This window comes from Trichomycterus rosablanca, chromosome 5 (assembly GCF_030014385.1).
Source record: "Trichomycterus rosablanca isolate fTriRos1 chromosome 5, fTriRos1.hap1, whole genome shotgun sequence".
NCBI lineage: Eukaryota > Metazoa > Chordata > Actinopteri > Siluriformes > Trichomycteridae > Trichomycterus > Trichomycterus rosablanca.
Genome location: NC_085992.1, coordinates 44520395 through 44540780, shown reverse-complemented (window position 1 = coordinate 44540780; position 20386 = coordinate 44520395). Strand labels below are relative to the sequence as shown.

At 39.5% G+C, this 20386-nt stretch overlaps 1 protein-coding gene across 2 annotated transcripts in view; it reads left to right on the top strand.

The window, feature by feature from the left end:
- Positions 1-18486, top strand: part of dclk2a (doublecortin-like kinase 2a) — a 60015-nt gene extending 41529 nt beyond the window's left edge. For both annotated transcript variants that reach the window (XM_062996212.1, XM_062996211.1), the window contains exons 7-17: positions 1512-1608; positions 2675-2780; positions 4128-4185; positions 4520-4639; positions 7571-7717; positions 8019-8152; positions 8265-8342; positions 10861-10957; positions 12078-12158; positions 12301-12414; positions 18150-18486. In XM_062996212.1, coding sequence (XP_062852282.1) covers positions 1512-1608; positions 2675-2780; positions 4128-4185; positions 4520-4639; positions 7571-7717; positions 8019-8152; positions 8265-8342; positions 10861-10957; positions 12078-12158; positions 12301-12414; positions 18150-18401 — 1284 coding nt within the window. In that variant the 3' untranslated portion in view covers positions 18402-18486. The remainder of the gene's footprint in view (positions 1-1511; positions 1609-2674; positions 2781-4127; positions 4186-4519; positions 4640-7570; positions 7718-8018; positions 8153-8264; positions 8343-10860; positions 10958-12077; positions 12159-12300; positions 12415-18149) is intronic.
- The last annotated feature ends 1900 nt before the right edge of the window (positions 18487-20386 follow it).

The window sequence follows — 20386 nt, the reverse complement described above, 5'->3', positions numbered from 1 at the left end:
TAAAGTAAACATAAAAATAAAGATAATAAAACATAAAATAGCTAATCGAGGCTAAAGAGCAGTACTAATAGAGTGCAAAATTTAGAGCTCAATCATAGGCACAAGAAAAGAGAAAAGTTTTTAACTTGGATTTAAACATTTCTACATTCGAGGCAAATCTAATATCTCCTGGCATTCTGTTCTAGTTATTTGCAGCGTAACAGCTAAATGCTGCTTCACCATGTTTAGTTTGGACTCTGGGCTCGACTAGCTGACCTGAGTCCATGGATCTAAGAGATCTACTGAGTTTATATTCTCATAACATCAGATATACACCGATCAGGCATAATATTAAAACCACCTCCTTGTTTCTACACTCACTGTCCATTTTATCAGCTCTACTTACCATATAGAAGCACTTTGTAGTTCTACAATTACTGACTGTAGTCCATCTGTTTCTCTACATGCTTTGTTAGCCCCCTTTCATGCTGTTCTTCAATGGTCAGGACTCTCCCAGGTCCACTACAGAGTAGGTATTATTTAGGTGGTGGATCATTCTCAGCACTGCAGTGACACTGACATGGTGCTGGTATGAGTGGATCAGACACAGCAGCGCTGATGAAGTTTTTAAACACCTCACTGTCACTGCTGGACTGAGAATAATCCACCAACCAAAGAATCCAGCCAACAGCGCCCCGTGGGCAGCGTCCTGTGACCACTGATGAAGATGACCAACTCAAACAGCAGCAATAGATGAGCGATCATCTCTGACTTTACATCTACAAGGTGGACCAACTACAGAGGAGTGTCTAATAGAGTGGACAGTGAGTGGACACGGTATTTAAAAACTCTAGCAGTGCTGCTGTGTCTGATCCACTCATACCAGCACAACACACACTAACACACCACCACCATGTCAGTGTCACTGCAGTGCTGAGAATGACCCACCACCCAAATAATACCTGCTCTGTAGTGGTCCTGTGGGGGTCCTGACCATTGAAGAACAGCATGAAAGGGGGCTAACAAAGCATGCAGAGAAACAGATGGACTACAGTCAGTAATTGTAGAACTTATAGTGCTTCTATATGGTAGATAGAGCTGATAAAATGGACAGTGAGTGTAGAAACAAGGAGGTGGTTTTAATGTTATGGCTGATCAGTGTATCCTGGGTTGAATCCGTTCAGTGATTTATAGACTAGTAGCAGCACTTTAAAATCTATTCTGTAACTAACCTGAAACTGGATTTAGGGCTGGTGTGGGGTCCTGATAAATTTGCCCCCTAACCTGAGATGATGTTCTTGTCAGAAGTGTTTAATGTGTACACATGGAATCTGTCTAATAATTTGAAATGTAAAATTTAAACCAAAGTTAAATGTCAAAGGTATAGTGTCATTTTTCCATTCAAATGGAAAAATAACTTTGCTTGTATCACTTCTGCCAAAAAGAGCCCTAATACTTATAATGTTGTTTCAATTTTGTCTAAACCACTGACTATAACTGGATTATCGTTCCTGATGGAAATTCTCTTACAGATTACAGATTCTCTTCTTGCTCATCACTCCTCCACATCCAACGTGAGCCTCTCCTCCTACGAACCTCAACATCACACCACCAGCACCAGCCCTGAGGGTAAATTTCCTTCATCTAATTTCTTCTACTCACTCTCTGCTTTCATTTTTCTTTCCTGTTCTTACCCAGTTTATGTTCTTGTTGTGAGAATTTAACACAACCTGCAGGGATGTGGGTGGAGTGGTGCAGCACAGAGTGGCGTAGTCAAAATCTGCTGGTGTGGAAATATTTTCATTTTGTTTTGTGCAACCATAATGCCAGTGTAATAGTTTCCTCTATGTCATGCCATGCCATGTCTAAACATCCTGCCTTATGGGTAATAAAACATGTGATGTCATATTTACTACCTATTATGTTTAATGAACTGCAGTTCAGCACTGTTACTTTTCTCTACACAGGTGGCACTTAAATAAAATCCTCCTAGGTCACAGGATTTTTGCACACACAACCTTGACCCCTCTTCCTTTCCTCCTAATTTAGTAATTTCTAGTTAGTCCTCTAAAGGATGCACCACACCCACGCTGGCTGAAAAAGCTGCAGACTAGCATTGCTCTCTCTGAAAAACTTAACACAAAGAATTTTAACACATGGAAGGACATTCTATGCTCTTTGCATTCCTCCACTACCTGCGTGGCACAGTCAAAGGTTGCTTCATCAAGACTTAAACCTGTTGTATGGATATGAATTAACATTAGCTGAACAAGAGGCATTCATAGGGTGCAGCAGTAAATAATGCTAACCCACTACCACTGGGATCCGGGGTCCAAATCCTCAGCAGTGTTATTTATCAGCCGCTCATGCATCTATATACAGACATGATTGGCTATGTCTGAGGGGGCGGAATGGCCAAGGCCCTGTATTGCATCCATTGATCCTGGGAAGCTACACAAATACTGTCACTATTGTATCTTTTTGTATGTCGTGTACGTGTAGGGCCTGTTTTGATCCCCTAAAAAGTTCATCATAAGGTTCCAAGTTAGCCATAGCTAAAATGTTAAGTCACAGTTAAGTCTGACTAAAGTCTCTCAGTCTGAGCCTGACCTGACAAATTAGGAGATGAACGAACACACAGATCTGGCATCTGTAGTATTTTGTTGTATGAATTGTATTTGCTTTCTTTTTTTAGTTAATGGCAATGGAAATCTGACGGCGTCTGTCATTTCAAAGAAATACAAAGTGGGTAAAGTAATTGGTGATGGAAACTTTGCTGTGGTAAAGGAATGTGTTGAACGGTGAGTGAAGTACTAAAAACACACTTAATATAAAGAATATAAAGAATAAACAAACACATATACACTGATCAGCCATAACATTAAAACCACCTCCTTGTTTCTACACTCACTGTCCATTTTATCAGCTCCATTTACCATATAAAAGCACTTTGTAGTTCTACAATTACTGACTGTAGTCCATCTGTTTCTCTGCATGCTTTGTTAGCCCCCTTTCATGCTGTTCTTTGGTCAGGACCCTCACAGGACCACCACAGAGCAGATATTATTTAGGTAGTGGATCATTCTCAGCACTGCAGTGACACTGACATGGTGGTGGTGTGTTAGTGTGTGTTGTGCTGGTATAAGTGGATCAGACACAGCAGCGCTGCTGGAGTTTTTAAACACCTCACTGTCACTGCTGGACTGAGAATAATCCACCAAGCAAAAATATCCAGTCAACAGCGTCCTGTGACCACCGATGAAGGTCTAGAAGATGACCAACTCAAACAGCAGCAATAGATGAGCGACTTTACATCTACAAGGTGGACCAACTAGGTAGGAGTGTCTAATAGAGTGGACAGTGAGTGCTGCTGTGTCTGATCCACTTAAACCAGCACAACACACACTAACACACCACCACCATGCCAGTGTCACTGCAGTGCTGAGAATGATCCACCACCTAAATAATACCTGCTCTGTAGTGGTCCTGTGGGGGTCCTGACCGTTGAAGAACAGGGTGAAAGCAGGCTAAAAAAGTATGCAAAGAAACAGATGGACTACAGTCAGTAATTGTAGAACTACAAAGTGGAGCTGATAAAATGGACAGTGAGTGTAGAAACAAGGAGGTGGTTTTAATGTTATGGCTGATCGGTGTATATACATACATACTGAGAAAATGCAACACATTAAGAACCACAGAAAGGATGTGAGCTGTACGTCTTATTTAAAATGACATTTGGATGCTTGGATGATGCAGTGCTAATGTTTTAGCCCACTATTGCAGATGCTCATAGTCATCGTGGCAATGCCAAGCCTGGTTGGGCATTCCACAGACACATTTTTCTGAGGGAGGAAAGGTCAGAAGGGGAATCATTTCCATGCAATGCCTACTGTCAGGTTGAGGCACTGGTGTAATTATGGTACAGGAAAGTACAGAGAGAATATTATGTGCCTGTATGTTAAAGCTCTCTGTACGAATATGCTGCTGTTCTGTAAGAAGGAGAAGAAGAAGGAATGCTGCGTCTCAGCCAGCATTAGTGTCGTGTATGCGGCAGAGGCTGCAAGTGCATTGACAAGAATGTTCAAATTTAGTAGAAAAGTAGAAACATTTGTAATTTGATGGGTATAATTGTATTTTGTGTGTTGTAGGTCAACTGGAAAGGAGTTTGCATTAAAGATCATTGACAAGATCAAGTGTCGAGGCAAAGTGAGTCAAATATTTCAGCATTTCTAAAGAAATGAATAATGTTACTTTTATAACTAAAAAAAAAAATTTAACCACCTTTAACCTGATATTAACCAGTGCAGTGTAAATAGCTGGTGTAAACTAATACATGGGCAGCAGCCACATAAAGAGATTGAGTATAAAGGTATACATTTATGAATGTATTTTACAGTATAGTATTTTATTATGTATTCTAAGATGTGTTTTAAACTTTGTCTGGTTGTGCAACTACAGAGGACCTCCTACATTAACATGTCAAAGCTGATACATCCATATTCATTCCTTTTAAATATAAGTTTGTGTCTTGTGCATTTAGGAGCATCTGATCGAAAGCGAGGTGGCCGTGCTGAGGCGAGTCAAACACCCCAACATTATCATGCTAATAGAGGAAGTGGATACACCTTCAGATCTCTATCTGGTCATGGAGCTTGTCAAGGTACATCTTCACATTTCAACCTTACATACAGTAACCTGATAAAACCACATTTCAGTGCATATACAGTGGTACCTTAAAGGCTAAGCACCACCTAATGGACCTCTCTAAAGATTTCACATTATTTTAGCTAGTTAAAAACCATAAACGTGAATAAAATGTAAATAACTTGTTTAATTCACTCAAAAATCGACGATTTCAAGTAAATTGACGGAAAAACCCGAGGTCGCTCTGGAAATTCCAGGAAGTTGCAGCGTGACGTCACTGGTGGACAACAGTGAACTCCTACACCGTTATGACTGACTTGGACTGCGAATTTTCCAGTGCTGGTTCTTCAGATTCCGAAGCTATTTCTGAATTTATTGAAGAGGATGAATCTGCAGTGACAGACTTTCTTTCTTTCTTTCTTTCTTTCTTTCTTTCTTTCTTTCTTTCTTTCTTTCTTTCTGTCTGTCTGTCTGTCTGTCTGTCTGTCTGTCTGTCTTTTGCAGGGTCCATCTTGTTTTACGCTTACATTCAGGTGTAATAAATGTTAAATGAATTAATTATGAAAATGAGCTAAGAGCGTAATTTTACCTCAACCTGAGTGTCAGGCTTTGTGTTTTAAGATGGAAACAATGGCAACAGTAATTATAGGCAAGTTTATTAATGGTTCACACTCAATAAAATAATTGTAATTTAGACTATATTTAAACAGCCTCGGGGTTCTAAAACACTTAATGACGGTTAATATGACATTGCAGCCTGCAGATACTCTCTTGCTGGTTAATAAAAATGTATTGAAACGAATAATAACTTAAAATGTAGTATATATTGTTATATTAATTATACGTAATAGATAGATGGTTAATAGGGGAGCATTAATAACCAGGCTAGATTTGCTTTGCTCTGTAAAGTCGCATGCAGGAACAGTACAGGTGTACCGAGCACCATCAGAGAGAGTTTTAGTGCTGAGGGGAACATCGCTACCCCACTCAGATCCTCTCTGAAACCACATCAGGTGAACATGTTGTTTTTTCTAGCGCGCATGATAACGCAGGTTTAAGGTCTTTCAGCCTTTATTCTATTTTTATTTATACCATATTTTGATCAGATTAGTGCATTTAAAATATTTAGCCTAAACACTTTTTTTTTGTTTTACAGTGTATATCTAGCCTAGGATAGAAGCTAAATTTAAACCTTTTTTTAATAGAGAAAAGACGCGCATTCTTATTGCGCATTCCTGCTCTGTTCTGTAGTTATCAATAAACACGCATTTGATTTGTCCTAAAGCTGTCTCATCTATATATCTATCTAGATATATAATATTTATATATTTGGCGATAATATCAAATCGGTGTTGGTGCTGAATTGAATTATTGCAGCCAAACACACCGCACCTTTTAGTTATTTTGCATCGCCTTCCATTCAACTTCTTGAGTTGTTGTCCACCATCTACGTCACACGTGCGACGCCTGTGACAGATTCCGAAGACCGCGAGCGACGCAAAACAACAGAATTTTAAGCCGTATTCCTTGAATTTGTAAAAAAAAAAAGGTATTTTTTTCCCATAAGGATGTATGGGAAACCTGTTAATGCATTCCATGTTTCCATATATATATTTCATTATATTCATATTATTATTATTATAATTTATTATTATATAATTTAATTATAATATTATAATGTTATATTACATTATTTTTACATTATATTACATAATTTATTCCTGTGGCAAATGTTGTTTGCAATCACTGTATCAAATGTTTAGCTTCTAACTAATTCTGATCTGGAGTTGAAGTTGGAGTAAAAAGAATCCATGTTGGTCTCCAAAATTCTCCAAAGCTTTCCAACACAAAAAAAGACTAATTATGTTACAGAGAAAATATGTAAGATGAATTGTTTGTACTTAATAGTGTCATTATTCAATACATTTGTGCCTTTTTGGCTCTAAAGCTCTGTCAGACTCTGTCCATACACCCATTTCCTAACATCAGTCTGTGAAAAAGCAAACTGAATCACTGAGTAAAAACAGGTCAGAAACGACTCTTCAAACTAATTATCCATAAAAATCGAATCAGGGAGCTACAAGGTACAAGGTACCACTGTAACCAAAACATAGTATGCCTAGAGATGAGGTCAAGCATCTGGGTACTCGGGTACTATTTAGGTCCTCACCCCTGTTTTGGAAAAAGGATTGTAAAAGGACCAGTTGTAATTAAAAACAGTTCTCCCAAACCGGCTTATTAGCATTTTTTTTGTGTGTTGGTGTAAAAAAAAGACTATAATTTACAATCATAGATTATAGTTTCCAATATTTACAGTTTATAGAAAAATTCTGCTGCTGTATCCCAAAATTTCATTTTCATCAGCCACTTTATCCTGGTCAGGGAAACACTGGGCGCAGAGCAGGAATATCCTGGACAGGGCGCCAATCCATTCCTAGGTTTCAGACCCCTCCTTCCTTCCTTCTCGACACAGCCTATCATGTCTGTGTAGACACCCGGCCAGCCAATAGCCAACAGCACCACTGAGATCCAGGTTTGGACAGTGATAAACCTTTTTACCACCTGAGCACCACAGATCTCATTATATTACATTTACTGCATTTAGCAAAAACTTGCATCCAAAGCTACTCAAAATTGTGACCAAATATAGCACAAGCAATTGAGGATTAAGAGTCATGTTTAGGGGTTCAACAGCAGAAGCTTGGTTGTAGTAAAGCTTGCAACCATCCCATTAACAGTGCAGGACATTAACCGCTGAGCTGAGCACTCCCCTGTATATTAAACATATAGTGCTTTTAAGTGTTTTAGGGTTTAATAATGCTATGTAGCATGCAATTCCTACAAAAATAGAAATTGGGGTCTCAACAAAACACTTCTGAGTTGTAACCTTTAGCTGAACTGATTCACAATGTGACTAAGGTGCGTGTTTTTTCTGTTCTCTCTGTAGGGAGGAGATCTGTTTGATGCCATCACATCCTCGACCAAGTACACAGAGAAGGACGCCAGTTCCATGGTGTACAATCTGGCAGCAGCTCTCAAATATTTACACAGAATGAGCATCGTACACAGAGACATCAAACCCGAAAACCTACTGGTATTCATACACACACATGCACATACAGAGACTGAATATAGTGAGCAGTTACTTGTCTTGGCTGCTCTATATTGGTTACCAGTGAAGTTTAGGGTAGAAATGCACCACCCAATGCTGGAATTAGTAATGCACAGTGACCAGGTGCACCCTATGGCACAAGCAATCTTTTTTTCAAGCCAGCGTAACGCTGGCTTGAAAAAAAAGATTGCTTGCGCCATAGGGTGCACCTGGTCCTGTACAATTAGCCTACTTTTTTGTTACCATAAAGTTGCCTGTAACATTATGGTGTATTTATCTTCAGGTGTGTGACTATCCTAATGGTACCAAGTCTCTAAAGCTAGGTGATTTTGGATTGGCCACGGTGGTGGAGGGGCCACTGTACACCGTGTGTGGGACTCCCACTTACGTCGCTCCAGAGATTATAATCGAGTCGGGGTATGTAAACACAAAGTAAACATAGAAGAGTTTTATTTATTTGGTTAATACTTTTTATTTGCTCCTTTTAAAAACCTGTGTGGTTCATCTGACTTGCACACGACTTTCACAGGTATGGCATAAAGGTGGACATTTGGGCAGCAGGTGTGATTACCTACATCCTGCTGTGTGGTTTCCCGCCTTTCCGCAGGTATGATTCACACACTCAGACACACACCAGCTGCTCTGATGTTGAATTCATCTCTGTTATTGCAGTAGCATCATTGGGGATCTAGAACTGAGTAATATTTATGGTAATGGGTAGCATGGTGGCACAGCTGGTGGAGCGGGCTGCTTAGCTTCATTGGTCCCAAGAACATGGGTTCATTGCCTGTCTCTAGTTGCTGTCTGTGAGGGGTTTTGTATGTTCTTCTCGCGTCCCCATGGTTTAAATTCTGGTACCCTCATTTCCTCTGATGCCAAGTTCACACTACACGACTTTCCAAGTCATCAGGTCGCTGTACAGTTCACACTACACGACTGGATCTCTTGTAATCGGGAGTCTTTTAAGTCGGTGTGGCTTTCACTCTACACGACTGATCGGCGATAGGGGGTTTCACACTACTCCGTCTATCACCTACTGGAATCGCAGGCGAGCTTCTCTGGTCTCCCAAACTATGTTTTGTCACAAAAACAAACGCTAGAAGTGACGAGGGCTTTAATGATACCACGTCCAAAAATGCACGTCAACAAGTACCGAGCGATCAAAGTTTGTGTGCTGATGTGCAGCGTAATATCAAGGAGAAAAAATAAATGAATCTGAGTGGATTTGGCTACGTGAACAGCATGGATTGTTTTATAGTGAGTTGGAGGTTAATAAATATTTTTGCAGTGCAGCGTTGGTGTTTTGTAGAGAAGGTCAGAAATACTGTAAAACTTGTGTGTATGCTGATGTATTCTGATAGAAACTATATTACGCCCCTGTCCCACCTTTTTACAACTCCTCCCCTGCGTTTCTCTTCACACCGTATCTTGCGTTCTCATTGGCTGTTCGACATAGCACTCATTGCCAGTTGTGCGACTCAGATCCAGATATTTAGCAAGCTAGATATCTCTCTTCGGTCGATGAGCAGGCGGCAAGTGCTTGGTGAGCCACTCGGATCGAGTTGTTAAGCAGTTCACACATAGCGATGGAGAGCCGAGTTTTGATCACAGAGCGAACACCAAGTTGCTCCCGATTCGGCAAATCTAGCGCCGACCAGTCGGCGAGCGAAAATCAGGGCTAATATTGTGTAGTGTGAACAGAAACTGGAATGACTTGGCTAAATAGTTTTCTAGATGTATGTGGGTAAATGTTTGTTGACCTGACCCACCGCGACCCTAATCAGGATAAAAATAAATGTACAGTAATAAAGCCTGGCATCAAGTTTAATATTGATATAGGCAAAAGTATGTGAACACCTAGCTGTGAGATTGTTAAACATCCTTTTCTAAAACTACAGGCTTTACTATATAGTTACCCAGACCCCTTTATAACAGCCTCTAGTTTTCTGGAGTATGTCTGTGGGAATTTGTGTCCATCAAGTCAAAAGAGCGTATGTTGGACAAAAAGGCCTAGCCTGAAACTGATGTTCCAGTTAATCTCAGAGGTGTACTGTGAGGTTGAGGTCAGGGCTTTGTTCAGATCACTTGAGTTCCCTCTCACCAAACTCATCAAATCATCAGCACAATCACGTTAGAACAGGACCTTCCCTAAACTTACCACAAATTTCATATTTAGAAACATTTAATTAACTTTAGATCATTGATTTTATACACCTAGATATGGGTGTGGCTGGAACACCTGAACTCATTGTTTAGAATTGGTGTCCACCAGTGGCGGCTGCTGGTCTTTCAAAGAGGGGAAGCTCATTGTCGGCTTACATCATAAAATTTGTCAATTTATTTATATATAAATGTATAAATTCTCCCCTTTGTTAGTTTTCAAGAAAATGGCATGAAATGGGATGCAGTTTGTCTTCCGACTTCACTCGCAAAATCCGCGATGGTACTGAAGCTCCCAGCGACAGCTGTCAATCAAAACAGGATTCAGCCTTTCGACTGATCCTCCAATCATCTTGCAGAAGCTCAGCGTCCAGACCCGCCCACAGCCCCATTCACCCCCAGAGACGCTCAGCGTCCGGGGGCGGGACAAAATCGTGGCATTTATCCAATGACCGGCGAGTTTCGAAGTCCCGCCCACGCAGCCCCATAGAAGCAAAGAGACGCTCAGCGTCTGCGGGTAAATGCATTGACGCTCCGGGAACGTATGAGTTAAGTTAACAAAATCGAGTCGATTTGTGATAAGTAGCTGATTCTGAACGAACTCGTCTTCAAGATGAACGTGTTCTAACGCATTTGTAGTCAATGAAATGTTAACACAACTGTACATATTTGACTATTTAATTTTTGACATTTTAGAGGAAGCTGAGCTTCCCTTGCAGTCTTACAGAAATCGCCACTGGTGTCCACATACTTTTGACTTTACTGTGTACATTAAACGTTATGTTATGTATCATTTAAATAAGCACAATTTTCCTTTCAGCAACAAATCTTTGGCAGAATTTACAATTTTATATTATTCTTATCCATCAGCCTTCTATTATTGTAATTCCCATCATGCATTATCTGCACAATACACAATACCCTATATATTTATGATTCATGCTGTGGGTTTCTGTGTTGTGCAGTGAGAATAATGCGCAGGAGGAGCTGTTCGATCAGATCCTGCAGGGGCGTGTGGAGTTCCCCTCGCCATACTGGGACAACATCACAGACTCCGCCAAGGTGGGTTTGATGTCTCACTATCATGCAGCAGCCTGCAGCATTTAGCAGCATCACTATTATGTAACACCAGTAGACTATTAGAATCTTAGAACGTGTGTGTTTGGTAGTTATGTGGGTATATTTTCCTTTTTGAGTTTTACATTTTGAATACTGTTCCAATTTGCAAAATGTTTTTACACATGATATAAAAGATCCACATATAGATGTTGAAGATTCTCTTTAATCTGCTGCATAATGGAGAAAACAATAATTAATTACATTATATGTCTATACTATCTTATTTTTAGGCATTAGTTTCACAGCTTTGTGAGGCTGTGGGTAACTTACATCAGCGGCCCCCAACCTTTTTTGCACCACGGACCGGTTTCATATAAGATACAATTTTACAGACCGGTGGAGGCGGGAGGATTTAACTATACTGCTCACAAATTATTGAAAGTCAGCTTTTTTGGCTGCAATGAGACACTGCTCCCACCTAGGGGTGATAGGAGACAACAACACCAAAGTGTTTTGGAAATGGAAGCAGTGAAAACTGCTTTTCTAGCGATCTCTAATTATTTATTATTTCTGTGCGGCCTGGTAATAAATGACCCACGGAACGGTACCGGTCCACAGCCCGGTGGTTGGGGACCACTGACTTACATAACCTTAGTGACAGTCAGCTCAGGCTGTTCACAAGTGGTTGCTTTTTAGCTATAGTTTTGTGGAGGTTGTCATGCAATACAATGACTTTAAAGTCTAAAGAAAATATCAAAGCTGGCATGTCAGCAGTGAGACAAGCATTTAGCTTTTGATCCTAAATTGACATACACATGACAATATTTGTTTATTAAATATTGTTCCTGGGCATTCAGGTGGTACAGCGATCTATTACGCTAACCCATCTTCAGTGCTATCAGTTGGCTGGGCATCTACTCCGACATGATTGGCTATGTCTGTAGCCGTGAGATGGATTACCACCCTGTCCAGGCTATTCCTGCTTTGAGCCCAATGACCCAGCACAACCCAGACCAGAAGAAAGCAGTTAATGAAAATGATATTTAAATATTTGTCTACATACTTATACTTTCTCTTGTGAGTATTTAGGCTTTAGGTTTGCTTTGTATGATGCATTTTTCAGGAGCTGATTGGCCGAATGCTTCAGGTGAACCCTGAGGTGAGGTACACAGCAGAGGATGTGCTGTTCCATCCCTGGCTCACAGTGAGTGTTTATTAGCGTTTCTAGTTAATGTAAAACAGAGGAATTGTAGATGTCTAGACTGTCAGAATCAAGCGTTAACTTCAGATCATTCATCATGTAACGTCAACAACAGCGTTTCTGACGTTAGCTTGTAACTTGTCAGGAGGAAGCTGCGGTAGACAACAACATGAAGATAGAGGTGACCGGGAAACTCAAGACACACTTTACCTCGGCACAGAAAGACACCAACACAACTGCTGGAGTGTCTGTTATTATGGTAGGAACACACACACACACGTTCACTGACATTGGTCTGAATAACATCATTGTATGATAATAGGAACACTATGGCCAATATGAGACATATCTAATACCCCTTCTCCTTCACACACACACACACAGGAAAATGTGGATCAGCTGAGACCTGTCTGGTGTCTGAAATGCACTGTGATGCATATAATTGCCTCAAGGTGTGAGTAGGTGTGTGATGGGCAGTGCTAGCTCAGGGGTCAAAGAACTGGACTAATAATCAGAAGGTTGCTGGTTCAGTAACACATTTATTTTGATCAGGGTCATGGTTGGTCCAGTTTCACTGGGTGCAAGGCAGTACTGAATGCCTGACATTGGCATCCCCTGATCCCTAAGACAGCATCACATTAAATACTGAAATGATTTCAAATAAAAACTTTAAAGCCTGATATTACAGTTTTTCTTTGGTGCATTTCTCACATCACCATTAACATTTGCACAACAGTAAGTGCACTTCTCAAAACAATTAGTACAAACTGCAAAACCTAGTTGATAACCTGCAAAAGCGTGTCACTTGCTCAAAATGGATAGTTCATTCCTCAAAAGCAAGTATTCATGTCAATGAAAGTGTCAGTGTCATCAAAATAATAAGTCCTGACACCATTGTTTATGAACAAGATAGTCAAATGGCTTTGTCATGTTTTCATTATGACAGTTCACTCTGTAAGTGTTTTCCAATGCAAAAAAGTCAGATCATGGTGATTACCTGAAAATGCAGCACTATACACTATTAGCACACCCATTTGAAATCTACAGTTAAGTTACACATTACTGTATTTAGTGAGGTAAATGAGTACAAGACACTCAATACGTATGTTTCACATTTTTACTGCATATGCTCTTTGCAATTCTAATTTGTTCACAGCATTGTGCTAAAGCAAAGTACAAACTTATTTACAACAAACATAAGAAACACCCTTTGGGTAGAGCTGTGCACAACTGTAAACAATATTGCAGTACATATTGGAACTGAATTGGAACATACAACATACACAGTACTGTAAATCATTCTTGCACATTGTTCAATTTGGGAGACATTTTCAGCAAAAAATGATAAAGAAATGCATAAGATTTGCATGACTGATTTTGACAACTAGTTCAACATTTTTGTATGTAATGATTCAAGCAATGAAATGAGGACTATTGGTTTCATAGGGAATGACTATTCAGCATTCATAAGTATAGTTGAAATGATAATGTTATAAAACAGCAGAGAATTGTATGGAAGCAATTGATGCATGTCCAAAAGCATTTGTAATTTGTTGGAAGGAATGACAAACTGCTACTATGATGTGCACAAATGACTAAATCTTGTGGAGGTTGAACTAACAGTTATGATAATTTTAATTGCACCAAAGCAATTGAGAAAAACTGTAAGTACATTCAGAAACGCACCAACTCACTTAAAATCAGTCTCATCTGAGCTTATCATAGATGGATGCCAGGTTTAAATGTATACTGTATATATACATTTAGTATCAATTTGTTTTTTGAAATACTAGACGTCATGTTCTCCAAACCAAAAAAGAAAAGGACCCCATTGTTACCAAAGCAAGGTTCAAAAGCCAGCATCTGTCATGGTGTAAGAGGTGTGTTAGTGCCAGTGGCATAAGTAACATATTGGAGCAGCACATGCTGCCATCTAGTGGACGTCGTTTACAGGCAAAAATGTTTTGGGACGTGGTGCAGCCATCAAATTTAAAATAAGCATTTATACACCGATCAGACATAACATTATGACCACCTTCCTAATATTGTGTTGGTCCCCCTTTTGCTGCCAAAACAACCCTGACCCATCGAGGCATGGACTCCACTAGACCCCTGAAGGTGTACTGTGGTATCTGGCACCAAGATGTTAGCAGCAGATCATTTAACTCCTGTAAGTTGTGAGGTGGGGCCTCCATGGATCAGACTTGTTTGTCAAGCACATCCCACAGATGCTCGATTGGATTGAGATCTGGGCCAAGTCAACACCTCAAACTCGTTGTCGCCAGTTTACCACTGTTCCTTCCTTGTCACTGCAGACCAGGAACACCCTAAAAGAGCTGCAGTTTCGGAGATGCTCTGACCCAGTCGTCTAGCCATCACAGTTTGACCCTTGTCAAACTAACAGGTGCTGTGATGAAGAGATAACCTGTCAGTGGTCATAATGTTATGCCTGGTCAGTGTATATACAGTATAGGCTGGTCAAGTACTGCATCATGTTTTTTCCCCAGCTCATCTATTATTCATGTTTTATTTTATGTAATTTCTTTTGTTTAAAACAGTTTGGGCAACATCTACAAACAGTTGTAAATATATTTACTCTTCAGGTGGGGGTGGGATTTTGTGTTTTTAATTTTTTGAAGCTGAGACTTGAATGATCTAAAGCCCTGCAGTTCAGTGCAAAATTTTTACACATGCATTCAACATTTGAAATCTAAAATTTCTACATTTACACACCTTTCAGTCCAGGAATCAGCAGTTCTAGTTTCTGATTCTGGTTGTCAGACTCCAAATGTGCATTTTTGTCTAAAACAAAAAAGGTTGCAGTGAAGCTTTCTGCTCTAACAGTTTACTCTCACAAATCCTAGTGGTCATTTCCAGTTTATCTAGTCCTGGATTCTTCTGCCTCATCGTTGTTCTTTATAAATCACATTGTTTTAGTTTTATCCTGATGTCTGTGCTATACTGTATGTTTATTTCAGCAACATGCTAAGCTAACCACTGCTTTTAGTATTAACCCTCTTTACTTTTGGTGCCCGAAGACCATCATATAAATTCAAGTCAAACTTTTCTACCCCCCAAAAATCAAAATCTATCTATCTGTTATAAAACAGTATAATTGTTATGATCATTAAAACATGTTTTTATATATATATATATATATATATATATATATATATATATATATATATATATATTCTGTTTTTCATTATTAATAAATATACTTCCATTGATAATTTATTTCACAATTTTGTATTATTTTAATTTAGTCCACTTTTTTTTGTGAAATTGTGAACCCCTTCTGGTTCACCTCAACATTGAACATTTTTTAAAGGATTGTTTTTTATATATGTATATATATATATATATATATATATATATATATACACCCTGAACAGCCCCCTTCCCAACACAGCCAATCATGTCTGTGTAGACAATTCAAACCTAGATCTCAGTGTTGGCGGGCTAGCGTAATAGACCGCTGCACCACCTGAGTTCTCTGGGGTTTTTTTTTTTGTTTACATCATCACCTTCTGTTCTGGACTTTTGTACCTGCATGAATATAAAAATGACTTCTGTTAGCTGCTTTAACTGTAGTCCTAGATCTGTCAAACAAGGTTAACAACAAAGTGCCAACCAACGTTCACAAACCTTTAACTGAAGGACTCATAACCCAGGCCTGGAAGTAACTAGTTACAGATTCAATTTGATCAAATTAAACAGTAAGTAATTTAAATATAGGTTATAACATGCGTCATGTGTCCTTCAGGTAAAGCAGTATTGGATATTAGTTGTGCATGTGGTATACTGTATGTTGCTGCTTTATATGATTAGTCTTTGTCCCTCTGCTTCTGTATCCTGCTGGCATCACTGCTGCAAAAAGCTTCAGTCTGGTGGTATGTACTAATGCTTACAGCTTTGCTTCTTCCACACTGCTGCTGTCTGCTCCATCAGTGAACACACTGTTGCTAAAACTGGGGGAAACACACCACACCACACCAAACATTCTGAGTATTTGGAGAACAGCTAACAGATCATGGTGATCAGATACTCCGATCAGACTGGGTAATATTCTAAAAATAAAATGATAGGATGTTGATTTTATTTTCATCTTCTACCATTTATCCTGGTAAGGGTTGTGGGGGGTTTGGATTCTCTGAAATCACTGGGTGCACTGCAGTAACCCACCCGAGACAGAACACCAATCTATCGCAGGGTCTTGGCCACCCCCACCCCAGACATAGCTAGTTATGTCTGTATGTAGACCAGCCAATACCATCTCCAGGGATTTGAACTCTGGATCCCAGCTGTAGCAAGCTACTGGAATTTACCTCTGTGCCATTTGACCCGCTAGGATATTGACATTGTTGCCTAGGATTATATTATACCTGAAGATTGATTGGTTATTATATATAATATATCTTTTTGTCTGTACTCCTTTGTGTTTAAAATAACAAAAAAATTAAAACCCACTCACTCACTTTCTAAGCCGCGTATTCTAATCAGGGTCGTGGGGGTGCTATTCCAGCACTTAATGGGAGCAAGGCACACAGAAACACCCTGGACAGGTACCCAGTACATTGCAGGGCAGACACACAAACACATTCACACCCTAACCCAAACACACACATCTAAGGGCAATTTTTAGTATCTCCTGTTAATCTGACTGCATGTTTTGGACTGTGGGAGGAAACCGGAGCTCCCGGAGGAAACCCACATGGACACGGGGAGAACATGCAAATTCCAAACAGAAAGGACCCAGACCGCTCCACCTGGGAATCGAACCCAGGACCTTCTTGCTGTGAGGCGACAGTGCTACCCACCAAGCCACCATGTCACCCTAAACATTAGAACGATTTTAGTATATCCCATAAAATATACTTGGTACTTATTCTAAAATATATTTTATCCAAATAAAAATAATTTGTTTAAGTATAGAAATGTGTGCACATATATGTATGTATGTAATTGTGTGTATATTTGTGTGTATGCATATATTATTTGTGTGTGTGTTTGTATGTATTACTTGTGTGTGTAAATGTGTATGTATGTAATTGTGTGTGTGTGTGTGTGTGTGTGTGTGTGTGTGTGTGTGTGTAAATGTGTATGTATGTAATTGTGTGTATATTTGTGTGTATGCATATATTATTTGTGTGTTTGTATGTATTACTTGTGTGTGTAAATGTGTATGTATGTAATTGTGTGTGTGTGTGTGTGTGTAAATGTGTATGTATGTAATTGTGTGTGTGTGTGTAAATGTGTATGTATGTAATTGTGTATGTATGTAATTGTGTGTGTGTAAATGTGTATGTAATTGTGTTTGTGTAAATGTGTATGCATATATTATTAGTGTGTGTAAATGTGTATGTATGTAATTGTGTGTGTAAATGTGTATGTATGTAATTGTGTTTGTGTGTGTAAATGTGTCTATGTATATACATGTGTATGTGTGTAATTTGTGTATATTTGTGTGTGTATGTATTATTTGTGTGTATATTTGTGTGTGTAAATGTGTATGTGTAAGTGTGTATGAATGTGCACATATATATATTATGTGTGTAAGTGTGTATGAATGTGCACATATATATATTATGTGTGTGTGTATGAATGTGCACATATATATATTATGTGTGTAAGTGTGTATGAATGTGCACATATATATATTATGTGTGTGTGTATGAATGTGCACATATATATATTATGTGTGTAAGTGTGTATGAATGTGCACATATATATATTATGTGTGTAAGTGTGTATGAATGTGCACATATATATATTATGTGTGTAAGTGTGTATGAATGTGCACATATATATATTATGTGTGTAAGTGTGTATGAATGTGCACATATATATATTATGTGTGTGTGTATGAATGTGCACATATATATATTATGTGTGTAAGTGTGTATGAATGTGCACATATATACTGTATATTATGTGTGTAAGTGTGTATGTATGTAATTGTGTGTAATTCTGCTCTGTGTATCTGTTGTATAGAACACGGCTCTAGATAAGGAAAAGCTGCAGCTGTGTCGTCGCAGGCAGGAGACTCAGGAGAACAGCGCCACCCTTCTTAATGTTAATGAAGGATCAGCACAGAGAAGACAATCCTTGGGCCTATCAGAAGACTCCAAAAGCTCAGGAGTGTCCCCACTTCAGGATTTACCCTTCTTATTGCCCTCCTCCCCCTTTTCTCCTCAGTGTAGTGAAGAGCCCAGCGCTAAACCAGCCTTCCAGCGGGAGGAGTAGCTCCACTAAGAGCCTAAAGAATAGGAACAGGAAAGAGTATGGACAAAAACATTCACACATTCTATTAAATTTCATTCCAACTTTTGGTGTTCTCTAGAGCTGTTGCTTCTTTGCAAAGCATTTGTTTTTACTCTCAGTTCCAAAACGGTTTTAGTCATCTGATTCACAAAATAATTCACATTCCGTTTATTTTCCCACATATGCTGATGAGATGAGTGATATAGCTAAAACAATCGATCCTTGCATATGTAATATTAATAATAATAGAGTTTTATTTATATCGCGCTTTTCACAGTATCAAGGTCGCTTTACAGCAGAGGAAAACAACAATACTGTTCGAAGAGCTTTAGTAAGGACTTCAGTAGGGATTGAGGCAGAGAGTTCAAGAGCTTCGGAGCAACAGCACTGAATGAGCTGCCGCCCATTGAGGGCAGTTTAGTCAGAGGTGTAGAGAGAAACCTACCACCAGAGGACCTTAAGAAGCGAGAGGGAATGTAAGGATGTAGGAGCTCTTGCAGATACGCTGCGGGCAGACCATGGAGAGCTTTAAAAGTAAACAGCAGAAATTTCCCATGTGCCCCTTTTTTTTACTGCCTGGCACCAAGTGATTTAGTGGTTGTTTTTTGATGGTGTACCTGTGCTAATTTTGGTTATCCTTCTTGATGAGGGAACAATCATACCAGAGCAGGACGTGTGTGTGGGACAAGAAACAGTGCAGACTGTTGATTGGTCAAGCAGGATCGCCACTGCAGTCCAACAAGCTCATGGTCAGGTGTCCAAATAGTTTTGGCTATATCCCTGACCTCAACCACATTGAACACCTTTGAGATTAACTAGAACAAAGACTATGAGCCAGGGCCTTGTCTAATTTTACTTTCCGACCTTGCAAATGCTCCTCTGGATGAATTTGCCCCTTTAGAACTGGGAGTAAAAACATATTAAAACCACTTAAGTTCTTGTTGTTAAGGCTTTTCTATTTGACTGTTTGACGGTAGGCTCCAGTTGTGCTGTCAGTGCTGCACATCTGTGTCTTCATTCCCAGGTGGAGTGTGAGAGGATTTTGTATTTCTGTATTGTATATATGTGCATTTGTACATGTGAGCATTGAGTATTTTTATTTCTTATTTATTAATCGGGGACAGCAGTAGTTATGCACAGCGTGCAATGGACCTCTAGAAACCTGCTAAAAGTTATTTTTCTTAAAAGTAGTTCTGATGAGACATTTGCCGTTGCATGATACAAACAGCTAAGTATGGGTTCATTAAGAGGTTTGCCATGCCTCAGGCTCCTATAATGAGCTGTAATTTTTACTAGGCCTTCATTTGATCCAGCAAGCCATGAAAGCATGGAGATGTCTGAACCTGTAGACAATTTCAGCTCCTTACTAGTGGATTTATTTATTTAAACCACATTCCTTGCTAACACGTGCACTAAATAAACCATGCTGCCTTGTAGTCTCCATCTATCATCAAGCATTGGCAGTAAAATTGGTCATACTGAAGAGCTTAGTGATTTTCACCTGGCACTGTCTTAGCATTTTACAAATAGGGTTTTTAAGAGCATGTATTACCATGTTCTAATCTGCTTCTGAAAGCTGCATCAGCACAAGAAACATTGCTATCACAGTGATATCAGGGCAGTGATAGCTCAGTGGTTAAGGTACTGAGCCACACACACACTAGTAATCAGAAGGTTGACGGTTCAAGCCCACCACTGCCAAGTTGCCACTGTTGGACCCCTGAGCAAGACCCTTAAACCTCAACTGCTCAAAATCGTGTTCAGTAATAATTGTAAGTCGCTTTGGTTCATGCTGAGAATGTGCAATGACCCGCTAGTTTAGTCGGATCACAAGCGAGCCGCTCCAGAGTTTGTTTGGGACCAGACTGAGACCACCTCCTCTAATGGGTGTCGGTGCAGTTGTTTTGGTCCACATCCAAGTGTGATTATTGTGTTCACACCTACCAAAATGTATCGCACCATGCGGG